Raw genomic sequence first — 19,802 nt, forward strand, 5'->3', positions numbered from 1 at the left:
CATCAATGCAAAATGTCATTTTTCAAGACCCATGGAACAAACAGTTGATTCTGAATGCAGGACGTACAAAACTAATCCTGACTGACTATATTTTTCAATTAGGCCATTTGACGGCACTCACTGCACTGAACTGCTATTTGCTGCAGCTCACAGGCCGAACATAATTGATGGCGGGCCAGATTTGGTCCCCGGGCTGCCGATTTCCTACCCCTGCTCTACCTCATATTAATGGTATACCTTCATTGGGGTGCCCATATTTATGCATAGGCTAATGTTTTAGTTTAAATCAACATAAAACTATTTGTTACACCTATTAAAAGGATTTCACAACTGAAATATTTCCCTTTCCCTATGGTTTAACATTATGTTGAAAAAAGTTGCTGCTTCAAAAGCTTAATGAGAGATAAACCAATGTTACGATATTCCAAAAGGGTAGCCAACCCCGCTCATACCACTGTATAAGAAACAGTGTGTATAAGAAATCGAGAGCAGCCAGTGTGCAAATCTCTCTCAAACATTGACATCATTACCATTAAGTACTTTGACATTTTCAAATTTACACATTTTTGAAGGCAGTCAGTTCTAAAAATGTAATTTACACTTCACTCAGACGACATTTCCATTTTGAAACCTAAATAAAGTCCAGACAATCAATTATGCCAAACAATACATATTTATTTATTAAACACACAAGACAAAATGGTCAGACATCAGACAATTTCAACTGTGGAGGGCAGAAAGTGAAGGCTTGAAAGCCCAGAAACTCTGATATCTCTCCTGTGCAAGGGGAAGCCCCCAATGCCAACCCAAGGGAGCAGTGCGGCGGGGCAGTACCATAGTCAGCGTACCTCAGTGATGGAGGAGGATGGGGGAGAGCACTGGCTAATTACCCTTTGAGATACAAGTCTGACACCCTAACCACTTACCCATGATGACTGCCCAAAAAAGGCAAACGTCACATAAAATTCCTGATTTTTTTCCTCCCCAAATTTGGTCAAGGGCATAGCCATATCTACAGAGCAGTGGTGATAACAGGGGTAACACCGTGAATAAGTAAAGTGGGCCCCAGGTCCTGACTCAGCAGGTCCAGCTGGTGCAGGTAAGAGGAATAGCGGCGCGTGTCTGCTGGTGGTCGAGGGAGATATAGGAAACGCACGGCGGGGGGAGGATCCCCATTCTCACGAATCAGTAGGTTCACTGCGCAAAGGAAGTCGTCAGACAGCAGCGTGGTGTTACTGGGGAAGTTCTGCTGCACGCACTCTGCAGCAGCAGCAGCAGCACCGCCATCATTAACCTCTGGGCTGGACTGAGCTTTGCCATCTTCGGCGGCCATCTTTGGGATCTGCCCACCACCATGCATTTTCCTCAGGCCGTGTAGGCCGACCACGTGGTCCCAGGGGACGGTGTAGACGTCCGCGGTGATGCGCAGGTCCTTCAGCATCCTCTGCAGCTTCTCCTTGGCTTCCTCCAGGCAGCTGCCAGTCTCCACGCACAGGAAGAGCCGAAGCCTGGCCTGGTGCCACGCGTGCGACATGTGCAGCACACAGGCCAGCTGCAGCAGGAAGAGGGAGCACGTGTCCACGTAGGCCACGTTGTCTGGCCTCAGGAGGTTCAACGGCCACACGTCAACAAAGAGACCAGAGTGGCCTGGTTTTGCTTTGGCCAGTACCTCTGATCGGTTGAAAGAGCTGAAATATCGTGCCAGGGCCACACTCTTCTGCATCTTCACGGCGTCTGCAATCACGTACACATACTCTTCCACAGACAGGTCTTTAGCGCTTCCGCTTTCACTGCCCGCTCGGTCGGCTCGGACTGCAGGGAAGTGGAAGATTGTCTTTGCTGCTTTGGCAGGGCCAAACCGGTCCAAAGACCGTGTGCCAGTGGTGAAGACTCCATCCTGCAGGTTGTCTTGCGGGCAGCAGTCATCGTAAAAGCCAAGTACCAGGATATTAGGCCTCATTCCCCCTGCAAGAAACACATGGAGAGCCACAAATCAAAAAGGGTGTACTTTAGCCCTACCGCATTTCTCTTAAAGGATAATTCCTGCCAATTTCAGTTGCTGATCACGTAGAATTTTGTGTTAATCCCTTCCAGAGATCCTGCCCATTCTAAAGGGGGCATGGTTTTACTAAAACAAAAATCCTTTATGTACTTCAAACATCATCCTAAAATTTCAGCACACACATTACATCAAAATAACTTTTGGGATGCCATTTGGAGCATGTGAAGACTAGTTGCAGTCGTTTTTCACTGTGTATAAAATGGCATGTGTGTAAAACGTAGTAAATCAAGGTATTAAATGAATACATAAACTTGACACATGCCTAAACCAGAGATGAACAGCAGGTGCTGGATCCCGTGCCGAACAGAGTCCGCCAGAGTGAGACTGACAAAGGCCTTGATGTTGAGATGGTCGACCAGTGAGAGCCAGGAGTCGTAGCATGACTGAAGCGGATCGGCAGGCAGCAACTCTGAGAGGGGAAGTAATGAGAAATTAAAACAGATGGTCTGACCTTGAGAATATTAAAAAAAGAACATTGCACTGGTTTCACAGGCCGTACTCAATAGACTAGTTATTATAATGGCTGTAGAGCATTGTTTCCCAACCAGGGGTACGTGTACCACTAGGGGTACGCGAGCACACTGCAGGAGGTACTTGGATAAATGTAATATTAACAAATGCATGGAGCATAGTCACTGCAATAGAGAGAGAAAGTGCTGTAAAACATGAGTTTGGGGCTATTTATGGCACAACGAAAAGGCTTAGGGGGTAGATGACACAAAAAAGGTTGAGAAACACTGCTGTAGAGTAGTGTGTTTTGATGCTTGTAAACATAATCTGCCTGCAGCAATGCTTTAAATAGTCATTTCAGCAATGAGTGATGGGCCGTCCTAGACAGAGTGTGAGACGGGGCCACCAACAGGCAGTCTTAAAGTGATACTGTACCTTTTCTGGAAATAAGCTCATATTACACCTCTCCTTGAGTTAAATGATTGAGTTTTACCTTTATCCTGTACTTTAAATCGTTCTCCGAGTATGGCAGTGCAAAATTTACCTCCGTGCTAGCAATGAACATTTTATCCAATGAGACCAGCTGGCGGCACTGTTAATTGCTAGCTTGGAGGTAAAACAGCTCTCAGTACTCCAGAGTGTCAAGCACAATTAATTAGCCATAAAACGTGTGTGTGTATGTATGTATATATATATATATATAGATATATATATATATATATATATATATATTAAAAAAAACACCCTCACTAAATAAAAAAACCCCACAACACTGGGTAAAGCAGAAGAAAAATCTAAAGAAATATATGTAATAAAGAATATGTTTGCGCGCTGTGTGCATCCCTCACCCAGTTCTCCCAGCTGTACATGGCCGAGCACATAGAGGCCGCTCTTCTTGACATCGTTGATGAAGGTGATGAGGCCCGTACTGCCCCGTGGGTTGGCCACCATGAGCAGCACCTGAGGCCGCCAGAACTTCACATGGTCCTTACGCACATCCAGCATCAGTAGATACTTGCGCACCTACACAAGTGTTGTCGTTTCTCAAAATCCAGGATCACATGTACTGTATGCACACTCTAGCATTTAACATGCTCAACAATATTTCAAGAAACAAAAAGGACTAGTTCAGTCAGCATCATCCACTGTAAATAAATACCACTATAAACTGAACTTGGGCATGTGGTGTTTTAGTTAAACTGCACATTGGAGACTGGTCAAAAGCAATTTCAAATTTCTCTGCTAACCCTGTTACATAGATTTTTGACAAAGTACATTTGACTTGACTTGATGTTTGGGAGCTGGGCACATGTTAGTCTACCTCAGGGTTTCCCAAACTGGGGTGCGTGGACCCCTGGGGGTGCGCGACCTGCCACAAGGGGGTGCGCGAGCTGAATAGAGCAATGGCTGAGATGTCGATTTTATAAAGAATGAATGAACATTACATTGTTTTAATTGTTTGGTGATTTGTATGCTGGAAGGATCCATCTGAAGAGTAATTTATAACTCCTAGACTTGCAAGTTCCATTGTAATGACGGTAGAAAAAATGTCAGATTTTTTGGAAATGAGGATTGCCCAAAATGTGCGGCTAATGCAACATTCGCTTAGGGGGTGCACAAACCACATTGAAATGTCAAAGGGGGTGCGCAGGGGGAAAAGTTTGGGAAGCGCTGGTCTACCTGATGAAAGATGAGGGCCTGGGAGATGTATCCCCAGCTGCTGGTGGGGCACAGGTAGTGGATGAGGAGCAGCAGCACCAGCATGAAGGCAATGCTGACTGAGGCGTAGATGGCACTGATCAGGAACATCATCACCAGACAGCCCAGGATGCCCAGAGCACACGTGTGCCAGGTGAAGTACTGAAAGCTTGGCCTTGGAGAGGGCAAGAGATAACGTTAATTAGTCATAACTACAAACCGTGTATGGGGGCATCAATAGACTTTTTTAAAAGGTGCAATGTAGGGGATTGTGGCCAGAGTAGGTATTGCAACTGTGCTGCTCATTGAAACTGTGCTGTTTATTGCCAAATGCAATCTTTTCATGAATATTTACTGAGTAATAAACCAACATTTACTAGTATGGCCAAAGTACAGTAAGTTTTGGAGCTAAAAATGCCCGTTTCTGGACATTCAAAATAGCACACATGGAAAAGATCCCCTTTTTCGTGTATGAAAAATGAAGTTTTCCCAGTTCTAATGAATATTTGAATTTGATGATGGTGGTAAGTATTCATGAAAAAGGCAACATTTGTGAATGAGCAGCATGAGTTCTGGAAATGAATTATTCAAAATATTACACAGTGAGTGCAACTTTAAAACATGTGTATTAATAGTCATGAACTCAAATGTGACCGGAAACAGGACCCATACCTAAAGTTTGGAGCAGATGCCCATTCGAGCGCTAGACAAGCCAGATCAACAGCAGCATACACTAATAGGAAGAATATGGTGACGATGCTGGCAATGGTGTTCAATTTCCCTGACAACAGAACCACCTGTAACGACACAAAACACAACGCACCTTCACTTCATGTTAATGTTAATGTCATGGGACAGAAAAAAGAAAGAAAAAAAAAAAAAAGTCACGTCTTTTGGAATCGCAAAAGCTTGTGACTCCTCCTGAATGTACCCATCCAGGGCTTCCTTTAAATAGTCATTGGCTGTGCAGCAGTAGCCAGGCTGCGTCCTCCTAGTGACGCCATACCTTCAGCGTTGCCTCTAGTCAGGCCAATAACAAAAAAAAAAAACACGATTCTGAGCTACCTAAAAAACGGGAACTCCTCCCACTTTGTCAGGGAGCAAACGACCATTGGCAAACCAAGGAAGGTGGGTCAACCATACCGTTTGGGAAATGTTAATAATTATGCTCTTGGTCAGACCAAGTCTCAAAGAGATTTCAAAGTCGATGATAATCAGGCTAGTGCAGCGTGCAGAGATCTACTCACTTCAACCAAATAGATGTGAATTGTCAACAGTTGCGACTTTCCTTTTTGCTCATCTCACCTGCACAAGTGACCAGGAGATGAGGACAGAGACCCATGGATTTCCTCCTTCAGACACCCGACTCGCTGGAGCTAGAACGCCGCCTGTTAAACAGTGAATGTACAGCCTCCATTAACGTTTTTAAAAACCACTACCAATAACTAACAGGTGTACATTTAAAAAAAAAAAAATAAGTCAGATATTAGTCAAACTCACCAAATAAATTGTCTCTTGACAGAGCGAAAAGGATCCTCGAAGCCCCAATAAGATTACTCATGGCTGCCGAAAGCGTGGATGAGTATACACCCACAGTAACGAGGGGGCACCAGATGTTAATATCTCTCAGAAAGCTGTAGTTCCTCTGCAGGAGCATACTAGGGGGAAACCCAGAAGGAAAAAAACAGCTTCGTAATAGTAATTTGTAATTAACACTAGGGAGCAAGAAAAGCTGTAAAAGCACATCGATATCCACATCCAAAAAAGTGGTGATGAGGAATACATTTTTTTGTTACTTACTGGTCACAAGTGCATGAGACGAGCCATGCCAGCAGGTTATAGGTGATGAAGGTGAAGACGACCGCAGTCAGGGTTCCACGTGGAATGGAATAGCTCGGGTTCTTTAAGTCACCTTCCAGAAAATCACAACATTTGGAAGGGATGTACTAAAAAGTCATGATGGCTGAAGAGACAAGTAGCAATATCAAGCATCGCTTCCCAAAGTAACTAGACAAAGCTGTGCACTCAGAACAAAAAACTGTGGTTGGTAGAAAGACTGATTGCTTAGTGGTTTATGCCGAGTCCACAGCCAATGTGGCAGGTGAGCGGGAAAAAAAAAGGCATGCCATGGAGATGGTGTTAAATACTCACCGGACATGTTGGACCCAGCCATGATGCCAGTGCACCCATTGAACATGACAGCAAAGACCTTAGCAAAAGTCATCACAGAGCCCGTGGTGTAGTCCACTGTGTAGCTGGCTGCAAATATATGGTTTAATAGTAATAATAATGATAAGTCTTCACATAGAACCAACAGCCCAGTCTAGAATGTATTTAAATGACAATCAAATATCATACCACTAGTAAGTAACATTAATACATTATACAGCAAGAAATGGTGCAATTTAATGCAAAAATAAAATCATTAATCCATATCCATATCAGGCCATGTAAGCATGTTTAGAACATGCCATTTTTCAAAGACATTTTCAAAGTACATTTAAAACTGGCTTTTCAGTAAGGGGATCAGTAACACGGCAGCTGCTCTTCACTTACCCCACAAATTTCCCAGCAAGGTGTCCAGTTTGAAGCCAGTATAGTTGGCCCACGATGGCAGAGTCGAATTGGCAAAGGCACCTGGCAAGACAACTACCCTTGGCCCAACAACGAAGAAACTGACAAATATAGAGCCCAGTACAGTCATCACAATGAGGAAGATGAGGAAGGTGGCCTTGGCATAGATGTGGGCCCCGACCATGCACACCACGAGGCATATGAGCAGGATGCCAGAGCCATACAGGAGAGACCACCAGTAGCCAACCGGAAGGACCCGGTAGGATTCAGAATGGGTCAAACCAGTCGATTCTGTTCAAAGAACATTTAAAAAAAAGATGCCCTTATCCAAAGGGACACAGCATTTAATGTGAAAATAAATACAAAAAGTCAAAGAAGGACAAATCAACAGACACATTGTGAAATATGCCTCCAGGCTAATGAGGCCTATAATATGATAAGGGCTTGTTTTATTAAACGAATGGCTAAATACAGGCAAATGTCTGAAATTTTAATCCCAAATCTTGATTACAATGTTTTAATAATTAAGAAATGTTAAAGGAGTTAGCTGCAACTCATTTCATTTCATTACCAAAGAAATAACATAGTAGGCCAATGCTTCTCTTGCACACAGACTGCATAGATCTTCATATGAAACATTTGTATGCAGATGATTTTTAACTTCATGCATCAAGTACCAAATAATCATTATATTATCTAGTCATCACCACAAACGATAGATTGTATGATGGATTGTCTTGTGCAATTGCTATGCACACACCCCAAACTTGTATTAGAATTAGGGCTGTAACGATATTGTATCGAACCGAGAAATTGTGATACAGAGTCACGATACTGTATTGTGATACACCCTTTCAAGGTTTTGTTACACATCAGTCCAGAAAACAACCACATGATATGAAGGGAGTGTGCTTCAAAGCACCATAATTATTACTACATTTAAAATGATTAGTGGCTTCTTGTAACCTATCCTACCTATAGACCATCATAGTTATATTCATAATTTTATTTTATAATGTTGGCAAATGTGAAATTGTGGGGTGTATCAAACCGTAGATCAAAAACCGTGATACGAACTGAGTCGTGAGTTGAGTGTATCGTTACAGCCCTAATTAGAATATAAAAAAGAGGCAGCAAGTTTTTCAAACCTTCAGAAATACCGAATGTCACAGCAATTGCTTCCACCAGGCCAAGGACATAAAGAGCACACCCACAAACGTTAGCAAAGAAGAACATGATTCCAATGCTGCCTCCAAACTCCGGTCCCAATGCTCGGCTAATCATGTCTGCAAAAAATGGTTAAGAAATGCCACTGGGCCTGGGAGGACACACACGCAAGAGAGGCCAAATATGGAAGGTTTTGCATACTGCTGGCCAAATAAAGTAGGTTGCTGGCTGGAAAATGCATTGGCCACAGTGTAGTATGGAGGCATAGCCTGAGGACACAGTGTGCATGGGCAGTGGATGCAATGCCATGATGGATTAAAAAAAATGTAACTCCGGAAGTCACCGCAGCAACCAGAATTTGAATTGCATTGTGGGTCCCGATCGAAAGCAGATGTACGGTTGTCAATGTTCAGCTCGTGGCCAAATTACAGCTGTCGGTCAGCGTTAATTGCTGGGGATAATTAATGACAGCTGTCAAAAATTCACAGCATCCTATGACCTGTTCCACATTCCAGCCCTGGTGGTAGTAGCATTGCACTTTACCATGCCGCCAGCAGAAGAAGAAAGTGACTACCCTTGCTGCCATGCCGTACTACACTCTTATGACGCGAGTGAGCCGTCTTCTTTCTAGTGTCTTTGCTGCTGGCAAAAGACTCAATTCTATATAGCACTGTTCCAATCATAGATCATCTTCAGTTTCCGGTTTACAAACACTTACAATGTGCAGAGGGGCAAGAGGCTAAGCAGTCAACCATGTGAGCGCATTTTTTGAGTGGCAGCAGTTTCCAACAATCAGAGGTTGAAGAGGGACTCCTGGATCCAAACGCAAATGTATACACAGGTTTCACGTTTACAAACATTTTTGATGTGAGCAAGGGGGGCAAGATGCTGCGCAGCCAAACATGTGAGCTCATTTTTTGAGGGACAGCAGTTTCCAACAATTGCTACAGTATGTTTACATGAGACTTTTAATTCGAAATTATCTGTCTTCAATTCTTAAAGGGACACTGTGCAGGAAATGGTCAAAAAAGGTACTGCAACTATGCTGCTCATTGAAACTGTGTCACCTATTGCCAAATTTGACCTGTTCATGAAAGTTTATAAAGTAATAAACTAATATTTTCTAGTATGGCCCAAGTAAAGTCATTTTTGCAGCTAAAAATGGCTATTTCTGGAAATTCAAAATGGCGGACCATGGAGAAGATCCCCGTTTTCATGTATGAAAAGTGCAATTTTTCCAGTCATAATGAATACTTAGAATTTGATGCTGGTGGTAAATATTTGTGAAAAAGGTAACATTAGTGAATGGGCAGCATGAATTCTGGAAATAAACAACTAAAAATCTCACACAGTGTCCCTTTAATAAAGCTCAATTCCGCTTTGAAAACGTCATGTAAACACCTCTTAATTTGGAATTAAAATAAATATCAAAGTAAACTGGTCCGAGCTATTTAACTCTAAATTATTAATTCGGAATTAAAAACCATTGTGTAAACGTAGTGATTCAGAGGTTGAAGAGTGCGCAGCCGGGGTGGTTACAAACCAATGTATAGATGTTTTTTTTGGTTTGTAAACAAAGGGTTGTGAGGAGGGGCAAGACACTGGCAGTCAACCACGTGAGCTAATTTTTTGACCAACAGTGGTTTCCAATAATTAGAGGTTGAGTTGTGCGCAGCTAGTTTTGCGCAGTCAGGAGAAAACAATGTAGAACCCATGCATTCGAGTTACTAGAATAAGTAAAGGGGGCCTGCCTAGTTGATAGTCAGGTCAGTGGCAGTCAGCCGTTTTAATTAGGCCTGACAAGAAAATTAAAAATGTCACAACCAATGATGACCTACAGATGATACCCATTCGAACAGGCCTGTTAGATAATCAAATACAGCATACAACACCAGGGAACCAGACATATTGTAGGTGGGTGTGGACTGAACATTCAATTAACATGTCAAGGCCACAGGGTACCCAATCAAATTGAGAGTTAGGGTTGTATGATGGAAACATGCCCTTCTTGTGAAAAGGATACAGTATGCCCCACCTGCATCCAACGCACCATTAGTTGAAACAGCACACACTGAAAGCACGGTCATTGTTATAATAAGATAGGCTATGAAGAACATCAAAATGGACTGGTAGAGTCCTGCATGTCCGACCACAAACCCTGCAAGGAAAAGAGGACCATGAGTATGTTGCTGCCATGGAATAGTATATATAGGCCTACATAGGCCTACAGCAATTATATATAGGCCTATAGCAATTTAATCATTTGTATCCATTCAGAACTCACCTATTCGAAGAAACACAACGACGCTGAACATGGACAAGACTGTTGGTATGATGACCCCGAAAAAAGTTGACAGCTTCTTGGGGGGCTTTTCTGGGGCCTCTCGAGGTACACTCGATGCATTCTCAACGGTGACTCCAAGCGATCGCTCCGAGCCGGATGCGTTTGAAGATAGTCGGTAGTGCAACAAGGGTGTCTTCTCAGACATTTTGGCGACCTTTCAGCCTAGTGTTGAATTCAATATGCTGTTATTTTATCGTCATCAATTGAATAAGCACCATTACAGATGGTGTGTGTAGCCTAAGCTGCGCAATTGTCGGCAAGCTACAAACAAGTCAGAACTCCTAACGTTTGAACATTTAAACAAGTTTTTCTCTTACCTGAACTGATACGTCGTCGTCCTGCACTGGCAGAGATTTGGTTAGCATACCAGCAGCCCTCTGCGCCGTCTGGAAAGGTAAAATTGACTGTGTACAACGACCACGTTTTGGAAGTGCCTGTTAATTAGGCTGGCATGGTCAGGTGGTTTTACGGGTAGGCCTATTAGCAGGTGTTATGGGTCACCATTAAAGGGTGGGGTCAGGAAAATATTGCAAAAGTAAAAGAAGACATTATATGGACAAAGCGGTTTATTGTAAAATGGGGGGTGGAAAGACATGTAAAAGTTAGAGATAGGCCTATACGTTACCAGCAAGACGGGGAAAAAAGTTTGCGGATAGTATTCTGGTACCAGCAGGCATACACCACACATAGGCTACAGTCCAATATGCGACCTTGCGTCCTCCACTTGTGCTACTGTGGCCTCGTACCAGGAAGTAATATGTCATGATGACATCACTGAGAGAACAGCATTATATTTCAATATCTCGCAAAAGCTCAATTGTAATGTCATTTTCTCATTTGCAATTGGGATGGTGAATGAAGAATAGTCCCCAAAAAATTGTTTTGGCTTGGCTGCCAGCTGGACTTTCTCCACCGAGGAGGTGCCAGGAGGCGGGGCGAGGCCACAAGCCCAAGTGGAGGAAGCAAGGTTGCATATTGGAACGTACACTAGGCCTATTCTGGTACCAGCAGGCCTACACCACTCATAGGCTACTGAAGGCTACATGGGCTTTTAGATCAACTATTTAGTTAGGCCTCCACGTTAGCGTTAATTTAGTCGTTCGTTCACGGAATAGTGAAAAGTGTAATATGGAAATATTGAAAGTGACAACATGAATCAAGTAGGCTATATTCCTCTGTAAAATATAGTGGAGTGAAGCAAACTACAGTAGTAGGGCCTAATAGTAGTGGCCTACAACATTAACATGAGTAGATGAATATAATGCGAAACTGTAATATCACTATACTTTGCAACATTGCAAAGACAATAATAAAAGAGATTAAAAAGTGAGGTATTTAGGCTAAATATACCAGAAATCCTCATCCTTTCCTGCTGTAGCCCACGCCATATTACATGAACAGGAAAGCTTTTTACATTATGTGCAGCTTGTTTTCGTTCCATTCAGATGTCAGGAGCGGACATATAGTTGTATCATTTTAATATTCAATTTTAAAAACACAATAGGCCTATGTGGCAGCCATGGCATAATGGTTAGTGAATTTATCTTGAGATTGGAAGGTAACATGCTTGGATCCCATAAAATAAGGAAAGTGTGGATGGTCTCCGACACCCTTGCCAGCTCAAAAAGCACTTTTGGCAGGTTGATTGTGCAAGTGTTACACTAAATCAGAAAGGCAAGCTAGGCTATATCCAGGAGACTTAAACCCAGGGAAGAACAGAGCACTTTTATTTTGTTGCAGACAATTGACCATTTTGATGATGTTAGTCTTCCCTTGTCTGCAGGGTGTGATCTGTCTGGCGGGTGGGGGGATTGTACCCTCTTCTGGTTTTGATACTGTCACTTTTTCTACATGATTTTAATCATAGTGTAATATAACTCCATTGATACTGCTTGAAATGTGAAACATATACCCTCTTCTGGTTTTCTGACAAACCGCACCCTGCTTGTATGTGTAGTGCAAAGTCATACCACTCTTCCATAAACTATGTCTGTAGTGTGCCAAAATGATATACAAGTATGCCCTAAACAAAATAAAAATAAAGAACAAAGTTGCAACGGCACCCTGAAAACTCCCCAGTCCATTCTGGTATGGCTGTAAAGACAAAATGACCTCTGAAGAATTTGTCTAAAAAGTGTAAATATAGTTTATGTAAATAGTATCATTATCTTATCTTATCTTATCTTATCTTATCTTAGGCTGTAAAGATAAAATGACCTCTGAAGAATTTGTCTAAAAAGTGTAAATATAGTTTATGTAAATAGTATCATTATCTTATCTTATTCAGATACAGAATGGCTCACAGTTGTTAATTAAAAACAATATTGTTTCTCCTTCTACTTAGCTCTTGAAAACAATAATAAAATACTAACACACTGCAGTTAATATATATATATATATTACAACAACAACAACAACAACAAATGAAGCCAGCATCAAGGCTCTCATTCAGCCCTTGGGGAGTGTATTGTCACAGGAGTGGTCATGAAATGTCCTTGAGTGCATTCCAATATGCGGCCTTGCGTCCTCCACTTGTGCTTGTGGCCTCACGTTTTGCTGATGCCCTGCCTCCGTGGAGAAAACAATTAAGTTACCCCACAGACAGCCTAGCCAAAATAATTTTTGGGGGACTATTCTTCATTCACCATCCAGTTTGTAAATGAGAAAATGACTTTACAATGAAGTTTTTGCAAGATATTGAAATATAATGCTGTTGTCAGTGATGTCATCACGACATATTACTTTCTGGTACGAAGCCACAAGCACAAGTGGAGGACGCAAGGTTGCATGTTGAAACAAACCCCATATCACAAAGGTTTCTCATAACACTACAAATAGTTCTGTGCAAGATTGGCTATGTTTACATGACATTTTTAATTCAATAATTTAATTAAATAGTTCTGTAGTGTTTCCTTTGACTACTTTAAGTGAATTCCGAATTGTGAAGTGTTGTGAAGTGTTTACATGTTCAAAGTGTAAATAATCTTTTTTCAGAATTCAATTGAATTAATTCTGAATTAAATGTCTCATGTAAACGAGGCCATTATGTCGTTTAGAGTTCAATGAATGCTTCTCCATCCCATTGGTCTCATGAATCACATGAATTTCCTCCACCATTGCTATGGTTCATCAGTGTAATTCAGGTTCTGACCAGCAGAGAGAGCAGTAATTCCATAGCATCACGAGTCCCAAGAACAAGCTCAGGCTCATCCCAGTCTTCCCAATGTTGTGTATAGCTCACTACCTTTCCCTCAGTTCAGGAGGCATCAAGGGCAGCTCCAATTAAGTCCTGTAATGAGCAATTCCAATCGGCCTGATAATAGTTTGTCAAAGTATCTGAGCACTTTGTCAAGGTCATCAGTGTCTTCAGAAGGCTCCTTTTGGATTGTGGGTGGTCTTGTCCCGTCTGTCTGAAAAAACAAAAATATGTAAACATGCCATCAGAGAGACAAAGAGAATGGTGATCTATATAGGCAACGAAAAGAGGTCCTCTGAACAAAATACATTCAAATGACGAAATTCAACACACTTCTGTCCAGGCCAAGAGGAACAATTTGATATGTCACTCATAACAACATTATGTTTTTTTTCTTTATTGGTATAAATACATTCTTTTCATTCCAACTGGTCAAGTATGCATATGCTGTTGTGAGCTTCCTCCTTAGGAAGGAAGTCATTTGCGCGATAAATCTAAGTTTTAATTGTGCACGGCCCCTGTGGAACTCAGCTCCCCCTCACCTCAGCAATACAATCAGCTGAGGCAGTCTCCCTACATTACAGTATTTACAGTACAGTTAGCCTACCATGGGATACTGACTTTGGGATAAAGAAAGGCTCCCCCTCCCTATAGGAGACAATTTAATACCTCCTTGGTAATGCCTTAGCCATTCAAGCATACACTATCAGTTTTTACTAAATGGTGGATCCAGCAACCGAAGGCGAATTAGACCCACGAACTATGGTACACTCTCTAACACCGTGCACAGCTGTACACCAGACCTTTAACATGTGAGTAGGCTATATGCTATGGCAGTGGACTTACAGGATGTCGTTGTTCTATCTCTACAGTAATGCTCCGGTGCGTGAGTATGACCCGGTAGTTATTAGCATTATTTTCCAGTCTCTCCAGTAGAGAGGAACTACAGCCAGCTTGCACAAGCTTTCTGGCAGCCTTAACATCCTGCACCAGATTACTCAGAGATTGCAGGACCTCAGCCATTCTGTCCTGAACCTGAAGATCACACAGAGAGACAGGGGTCAGTGTCAGGCCAGAGAAGAGGATAAGGAATGGCATGCAATATTGCAAATGTTTTGGTTTGGCATTTTGGCAAACTGAGCCATTCAATGAACATTCAGTGATATTAGCAGGGCTCAGGAGCAATTGGTCAAAACACACACACACACACACACACACACACACACACACACACACACACACACACACACACACACAAATCGGAAAGTGTCCTTTGCATGATATACTGTACATCGTGTCTGAAAAAGATCAAGAGACAGACTTACCGGACGTGATTCCCAGTCATTTTTGTGAACCTTTGTGTGCGGTAACCGAATCCGAGAGGGGAGCCGAGACAAGTCACTGCAGTCTTTCTGTGAGAAAAGACACCATATTGAAACACCAATGGACATATAAAAATAACCCCTTGGTCAAAATGTGGATGTCAGATTTAAATGGCAGAAAAAAATCTTGGAAAGCATTATTTTGCAAATAAGGAATTCATATTTCATTTAGACTCATTGTGTACATGACAGCTTCTCCAAGACAGCTACACTGGCTCCCTGTCAAATCTGCAGTTTTCCTATAGTGCCCTTTGCTTTACACAGAACATGCAGTTTTCACGTATGGAAAGCTGAGATTTTCAGCTTTTAAACAAGATCTATAGTGTGTCCTTAGGTTTAACTCAAAATTTTCTGTGGCTGTTTGAAAAAAATGTATTTTTGAATGGGCTTAAATGGCTCCAATCCCAGGTCGCCCACCATCCAAATTTCGCGCGTTCCCCCGAATGACAGCGAATGACGTATATGCTACCCTAGGCCTACGTTTTTAAATGAATGATCTGCTTTACACAGGGTTAAGCCATTCAGGTCATTCATTTAAAAACGTAGGCCTACTCAAGTATCCAGATTCTGTATGTACACATCAGGTCTCCCCAAGACCCATTTTTTAATTAATAATAGGCTACATCAAATAAACTTAGTTTTACGCATAGCCTATATTTTCCTATAAACTGGCCAATGTGACGTAAAAAGGACAGGGGAGATACTGCATTGTGGAAATAATGTAGCCTAGAAACTTTAGGCTATATTACAACTTCCGCTACGAGTTAATCATCTAAACATGTTCAGTCATTAAATCGTTAAATGCCTAAAAGGGTTAACCTGTTGCAGTCGTGACTCTACCTGTCTGCCCGCCATGCAGATTACACGCCGTGAGTGAACTGCCTGAATGGGACGTCCCAAAATAGGCTATACTTACAATAGAGAAATCTTATTCTTCAGCCACCAGTGAGTTTCCTTTGAAAACTGTAATTGTTAAAAAATGTAGCTGCTAGCCTATCAAAGCATCTAAAATATTTTTCTCACCATGCTAGTGCGCAAACTCTCAACTTGGTTCATGTCATTCCTTGCGGTCCAGTCACATAGAAATGTACTTAGATTCGCGTCACCGCCGCATACTGTTGATGAAACCAAGACTAGCAACAGGAGCAGAGGTCCTAGGAGAATAAGTTGTTAGAGTTTTTCTGTCTGTGTCACTGTCACTTTGACTGAAATATTTGTTTTCTCAAGGTGTATCATAGTAAAGACATTTCCCAGCAACACGGCATAAGTACGGCATAGCACGAATCAATTACGTTAAAAAAATAAAAAAAAATAAAAAAAAACAGTTAATACTCACTGCTTATAGCCATGCCGCATTCGCTGCATGAAGTCGGCGATTGGGTTCCATACAAACTAGCAAAACATGCGGGAGATATCATGTAAAATCACTATTGAGAGCTACGGTGTCTCAAATTATGAAAGACGGTGTGACCCCAGGGGTGCCAATAAGCTGCATGTCATGACAGTGCGCGTAACGCACTTAATGTCCCAAGCACACATTAGCCGAAAACGTCAGGCGGAGTTATAGGCGTGTGTTTGCAATTTGGTATCCATAATAACACGAATAAGGGACCTCATGGTTTTACACTACACCCCGTGGAAAGAGTTTTCTTTACTATCGTGATTGGTAGATTACACATGGGACCCCCATGGCTCACCATGAGATTATGCTATTTGGGGACGGGGACAAACGTGAAGAAGAAGAAGAAGAAGAAGAAGAAGAAGAAGAAGAAGAAGAAGAAGAAGAAGAAGAAGAAGAAGAAGAAATATTTATGTCTGGTAATAGCCTATCAGAGATACGCATTCGAATTGAATCATCCATTCTAGGCTACTACAACCAACTAACGCACACCTGTGACGGACGCTGCATAGGCCTACCCCGGTCACTTTTACTTGATTGTATATCAAGTCTAATGGCCAAGGAAGAAAATCCCATGTTACAGATGGGAATATTGAATAGCCTATGAGAATAAATGCCGACAAACAGAAAAAGAATGTCTGTGACTACTGCAGAGTTCACTTGAATCCACCATGAGAAAAAAACCCTGTATGACTCTACAGCGCACTTGGCACCGACCGAATTTCAGTAAAGCTGTTGATTAACAATCTTACCTTTAGGTGGTCCACAGTCCACAGCGAGCTATCCATATATCACACCGATTGTGTGACCAGTGCTTGTACATGTCAGTCGTGAAACACGTTCTCTGCCACACTTGTTGAAATTGGCTAAACAACAGCCAGTCTTTATATCTCTGTCCATCTGATGCTCGTTAATGCAATTGTTAATTAACACCTTGATTGAACTTCCTTTATAATATCTCTTAAAGATAATAGTTTAAAGAAGTGTTACAGTAAGTCTACTAGGGCCTGTTAGGCGATGTGATCTGACCGGACTTGGTGCAAATGAACTGAGTAAATATTTACGAAAAGTGCCTCAAAGCTCTGACATTTTATTTGACTTAGGATAGACCTTGCTCAGCAGCGGATTTATCCAATTTAGGTCTGGCACTGTTTCATGAAACTGTGAGGCTCAGATAGCCCACTAGAAAGGCATAGTCCAATGGACCAAATAGGCCCCAATATGCAGGGAACCCGACTACCTGTTGCAAATGTCCCGTTGCAGTTGCCTACACTAATCCGGTCAGACACCTGTTGTTCCTTTATACTCGTGCCAATGTTCACGTTAGACAAGGCTGTTCTTTACTGGGCTTTTGGTAGGCCTAGCCCACTAACTAAACATTGGTCTGATTTATGATGAGAGATTCTTAATAAGAACCCAGATGTGGCCAGATGTAGCTTTCCTTTACAGTGCGCGCAACTATAGCCTACGTTGAATGCGCGTAAAATGCCGGCATACCACAACAGCAGATAATTGATAACCGCAAGCAGCGTCATAGACAAGGGTCATATTTACATGCATAACATGATCAGTCAATGACTACTGGTCTAACTATTGGGGTATTTGTAACCAATCAAAAACCTGGCTCGTTACAGCAGTCAAAATGGCATGGAACTGATACGCATTGGTGAGTGGAGAGGGTGCAATGTTGTGATCATCACTATCACTCTTTGACGTACAGGCTATTAATATTATTTATCCAAACGTCGTGTGATCTAACTGAGACAAAATGCGTAAATGCATGTCAGAGAGATCAGCCGCGTCTGGAGTTTTTGTGGGGAGCTGGAATGAATGAAGAACTAACGGAAGGCTCTAACGGAACCCGCATTGCATCACAGAATCGTTGCACTGCCACCACTCGGCTTGCAACGTCTGATCGGTTAATTATTTCAAACCAACATGCGTCCGCAGGATCTTTTGCAATGGCTGACCGCCCGACTAATGTTTATTTTTACGATACATCAGTTTCATTGGAAACTTTTTGCTTTCAGTGAATAGATTTCGCAACGCTGAGTCGAAACATCAGTAAGCAACAGGGCGTCAAAGATTGTAACATTAGGCTTAACGGAGTGACCTGTCTTAAGGATCCGGTCAGTTCCAAGCACCGTAAAGTTTTGCAGCCTTTAGTAGCAGCTGTAAATATTTTGGGGGATTCATTTACACCTCTTTTGCTAAATGGAGTGGCGCAGGTGACGGTCGGATTGGTGCCTTTTGAGGATCTGAACAATAGCCTATAGGAATCCCGACCTCGAGTAAGATAAATGTGAGTAGACTGCGAGAAGCAATTTGCAACCTGTTTCTGCACCACACACCTTTCAGATACTTAAACAAAAGCGGAGTTCATTGCTGTCAGATATACTAGACATCAGAATCGTATGCGAGATTGTTGGAATTTATAGATGAAAATAGAATAGGCCTATATATATCTGGATAGAAAGGTTGCGTATACTCAGTGATAGTGTGTTCAAGGGCATCATGATATTCACGCGGGTGTTCGAGTCTGCGCCAATATCTAATCTGTCTGTGGTGTAACTAGCCCATACGATTAGTTCAGTCTTTGTTTAAAAGAAAATGGATGTATAGCTACAGTATGCAGCTATGTTATTGTCCATGAACCATCTTCATTAGTCTTGGATACATTGTTTAATATATGGCCACCTGTGCACCAATTCAGAGTTGAAATGTAAACTCGGGGTCCTCGTGTGTAGCCTATTGACTTCCTGGTAACCGCGGTATTGGATTTATGGATGCGAGTAGTTGTTTCTAGCACCTATTGTGATCTTTTGGATTCAATTTGGTTTTTGTACCCATTCTAAACTATGTCACACTCCTGTATGCGTTCACTGAACGGTGATTGACATCCATCTTTTCTTTTTTTTTTTTTTCTTTTTTAAATCTAAGGCATTGCGCCTTCTGCCAAACATTGTTTGTGCGTTAACAGTAGGCCCTACAGAGTTATTAGGCCTGGTAAAAGTCAATCCGCACAGCTAAAAAAAGCAGGCTCGCACAGAGAACACTCGGGAAGTTTAAAGACTGGAGAGAAAAGGAAATGGGTCAGTATGCTAACGCTTTCGGCTTCAGAGCACCCAGTTTTACTGCCACGGGCCCGTTAAAGGGGCTATTGAATCAAGGTGTTGCACAGGCCTACCTGACTTTCTTTTGGTAGTCAGACAATTACACATTATCCTGCCTTTCCTCACCAGTTTACATCGCATGCATTGATCTTTGGAGGGAAAGGGGTTGGCTCAGGATAGGCTATACAAGTGGCAGTGGGAGGATTCTAATTAGGGAATTAAACTGCACTTTCAGTGATCTTTACACACCACAAGCCTGAAGTAGGCTATAGATGTAGGCCTACATTAAGACACTATGACTGTATGGATGCTATGTTTATGCATAGCCTACACCACTTATTCAGTTACTCATCAGAAATGAACTTGCAGTGAAGTTTGTTGAAAACTTGCTGCACCTAATAGCCTAATAAGATAATG

At 42.1% G+C, this 19,802-nt stretch overlaps 2 protein-coding genes across 3 annotated transcripts; both read right to left on the minus strand.

Annotated features, from left to right (window-relative positions):
* Positions 1-654: 654 nt before the first annotated feature.
* Positions 655-10,725, minus strand: LOC134465236 (solute carrier family 12 member 9-like). The gene is made up of 14 exons (XM_063218784.1): positions 10,613-10,725; positions 10,236-10,457; positions 9,975-10,109; positions 7,933-8,070; positions 6,767-7,075; positions 6,362-6,469; positions 6,011-6,122; positions 5,711-5,868; positions 5,516-5,598; positions 4,883-5,007; positions 4,193-4,385; positions 3,361-3,535; positions 2,325-2,471; positions 655-1,965 (listed from the first exon to the last, which is right to left on the minus strand). The coding sequence occupies exons 2-14, from the start codon at positions 10,438-10,440 to the stop codon at positions 1,013-1,015; spliced, it is 2,841 nt and encodes a 946-aa protein (XP_063074854.1). The 5' UTR covers positions 10,441-10,457; positions 10,613-10,725; the 3' UTR covers positions 655-1,012.
* A 1,845-nt stretch (positions 10,726-12,570) lies between these two features.
* thpo (thrombopoietin) lies at positions 12,571-17,273 on the minus strand. Of its 2 annotated transcripts, XM_063220218.1 has the most exons (6): positions 17,025-17,273; positions 16,210-16,265; positions 15,897-16,027; positions 14,817-14,903; positions 14,338-14,526; positions 12,571-13,705 (listed from the first exon to the last, which is right to left on the minus strand). In XM_063220218.1, the coding sequence occupies exons 2-6, from the start codon at positions 16,220-16,222 to the stop codon at positions 13,562-13,564; spliced, it is 564 nt and encodes a 187-aa protein (XP_063076288.1). In that variant the 5' UTR covers positions 16,223-16,265; positions 17,025-17,273; the 3' UTR covers positions 12,571-13,561. The 2 variants fall into 2 exon arrangements, with proteins under 2 accessions (XP_063076288.1, XP_063076287.1); XM_063220217.1 differs by lacking the exon at positions 17,025-17,273 and having other exon boundaries at positions 16,210-16,316.
* Positions 17,274-19,802: the final 2,529 nt, after the last annotated feature.

Source organism: Engraulis encrasicolus, chromosome 16 (assembly GCF_034702125.1).
Source record: "Engraulis encrasicolus isolate BLACKSEA-1 chromosome 16, IST_EnEncr_1.0, whole genome shotgun sequence".
NCBI classification, from domain to species: Eukaryota; Metazoa; Chordata; class Actinopteri; order Clupeiformes; family Engraulidae; genus Engraulis; species Engraulis encrasicolus.

What these genes read in the sequence shown, in the direction of transcription:
- LOC134465236 (XM_063218784.1), bottom strand. Translation starts at nt 10,440, where the DNA reads ATGTCTGAGAAGACACCCTTGTTGCACTACCGACTATCTTCAAACGCA. An exon ending in GTCTCATGCACTTGTGACCA is followed by an intron (nt 5,869 to 6,010) that starts GTAAGTAACAAA and finishes GTTTCCCCCTAG; the next exon opens with TATGCTCCTGCAGAGGAACT. An exon ending in TGTACAGCTGGGAGAACTGG is followed by an intron (nt 2,472 to 3,360) that starts GTGAGGGATGCA and finishes TTCCCCTCTCAG; the next exon opens with AGTTGCTGCCTGCCGATCCG.
- thpo (XM_063220217.1), bottom strand. Translation starts at nt 16,291, where the DNA reads ATGATATCTCCCGCATGTTTTGCTAGTTTGTATGGAACCCAATCGCCG. An exon ending in ATGCGGCATGGCTATAAGCA is followed by an intron (nt 16,028 to 16,209) that starts GTGAGTATTAAC and finishes TTATTCTCCTAG; the next exon opens with GACCTCTGCTCCTGTTGCTA. An exon ending in AGATAGAACAACGACATCCT is followed by an intron (nt 13,706 to 14,337) that starts GTAAGTCCACTG and finishes TTGTTTTTTCAG; the next exon opens with ACAGACGGGACAAGACCACC.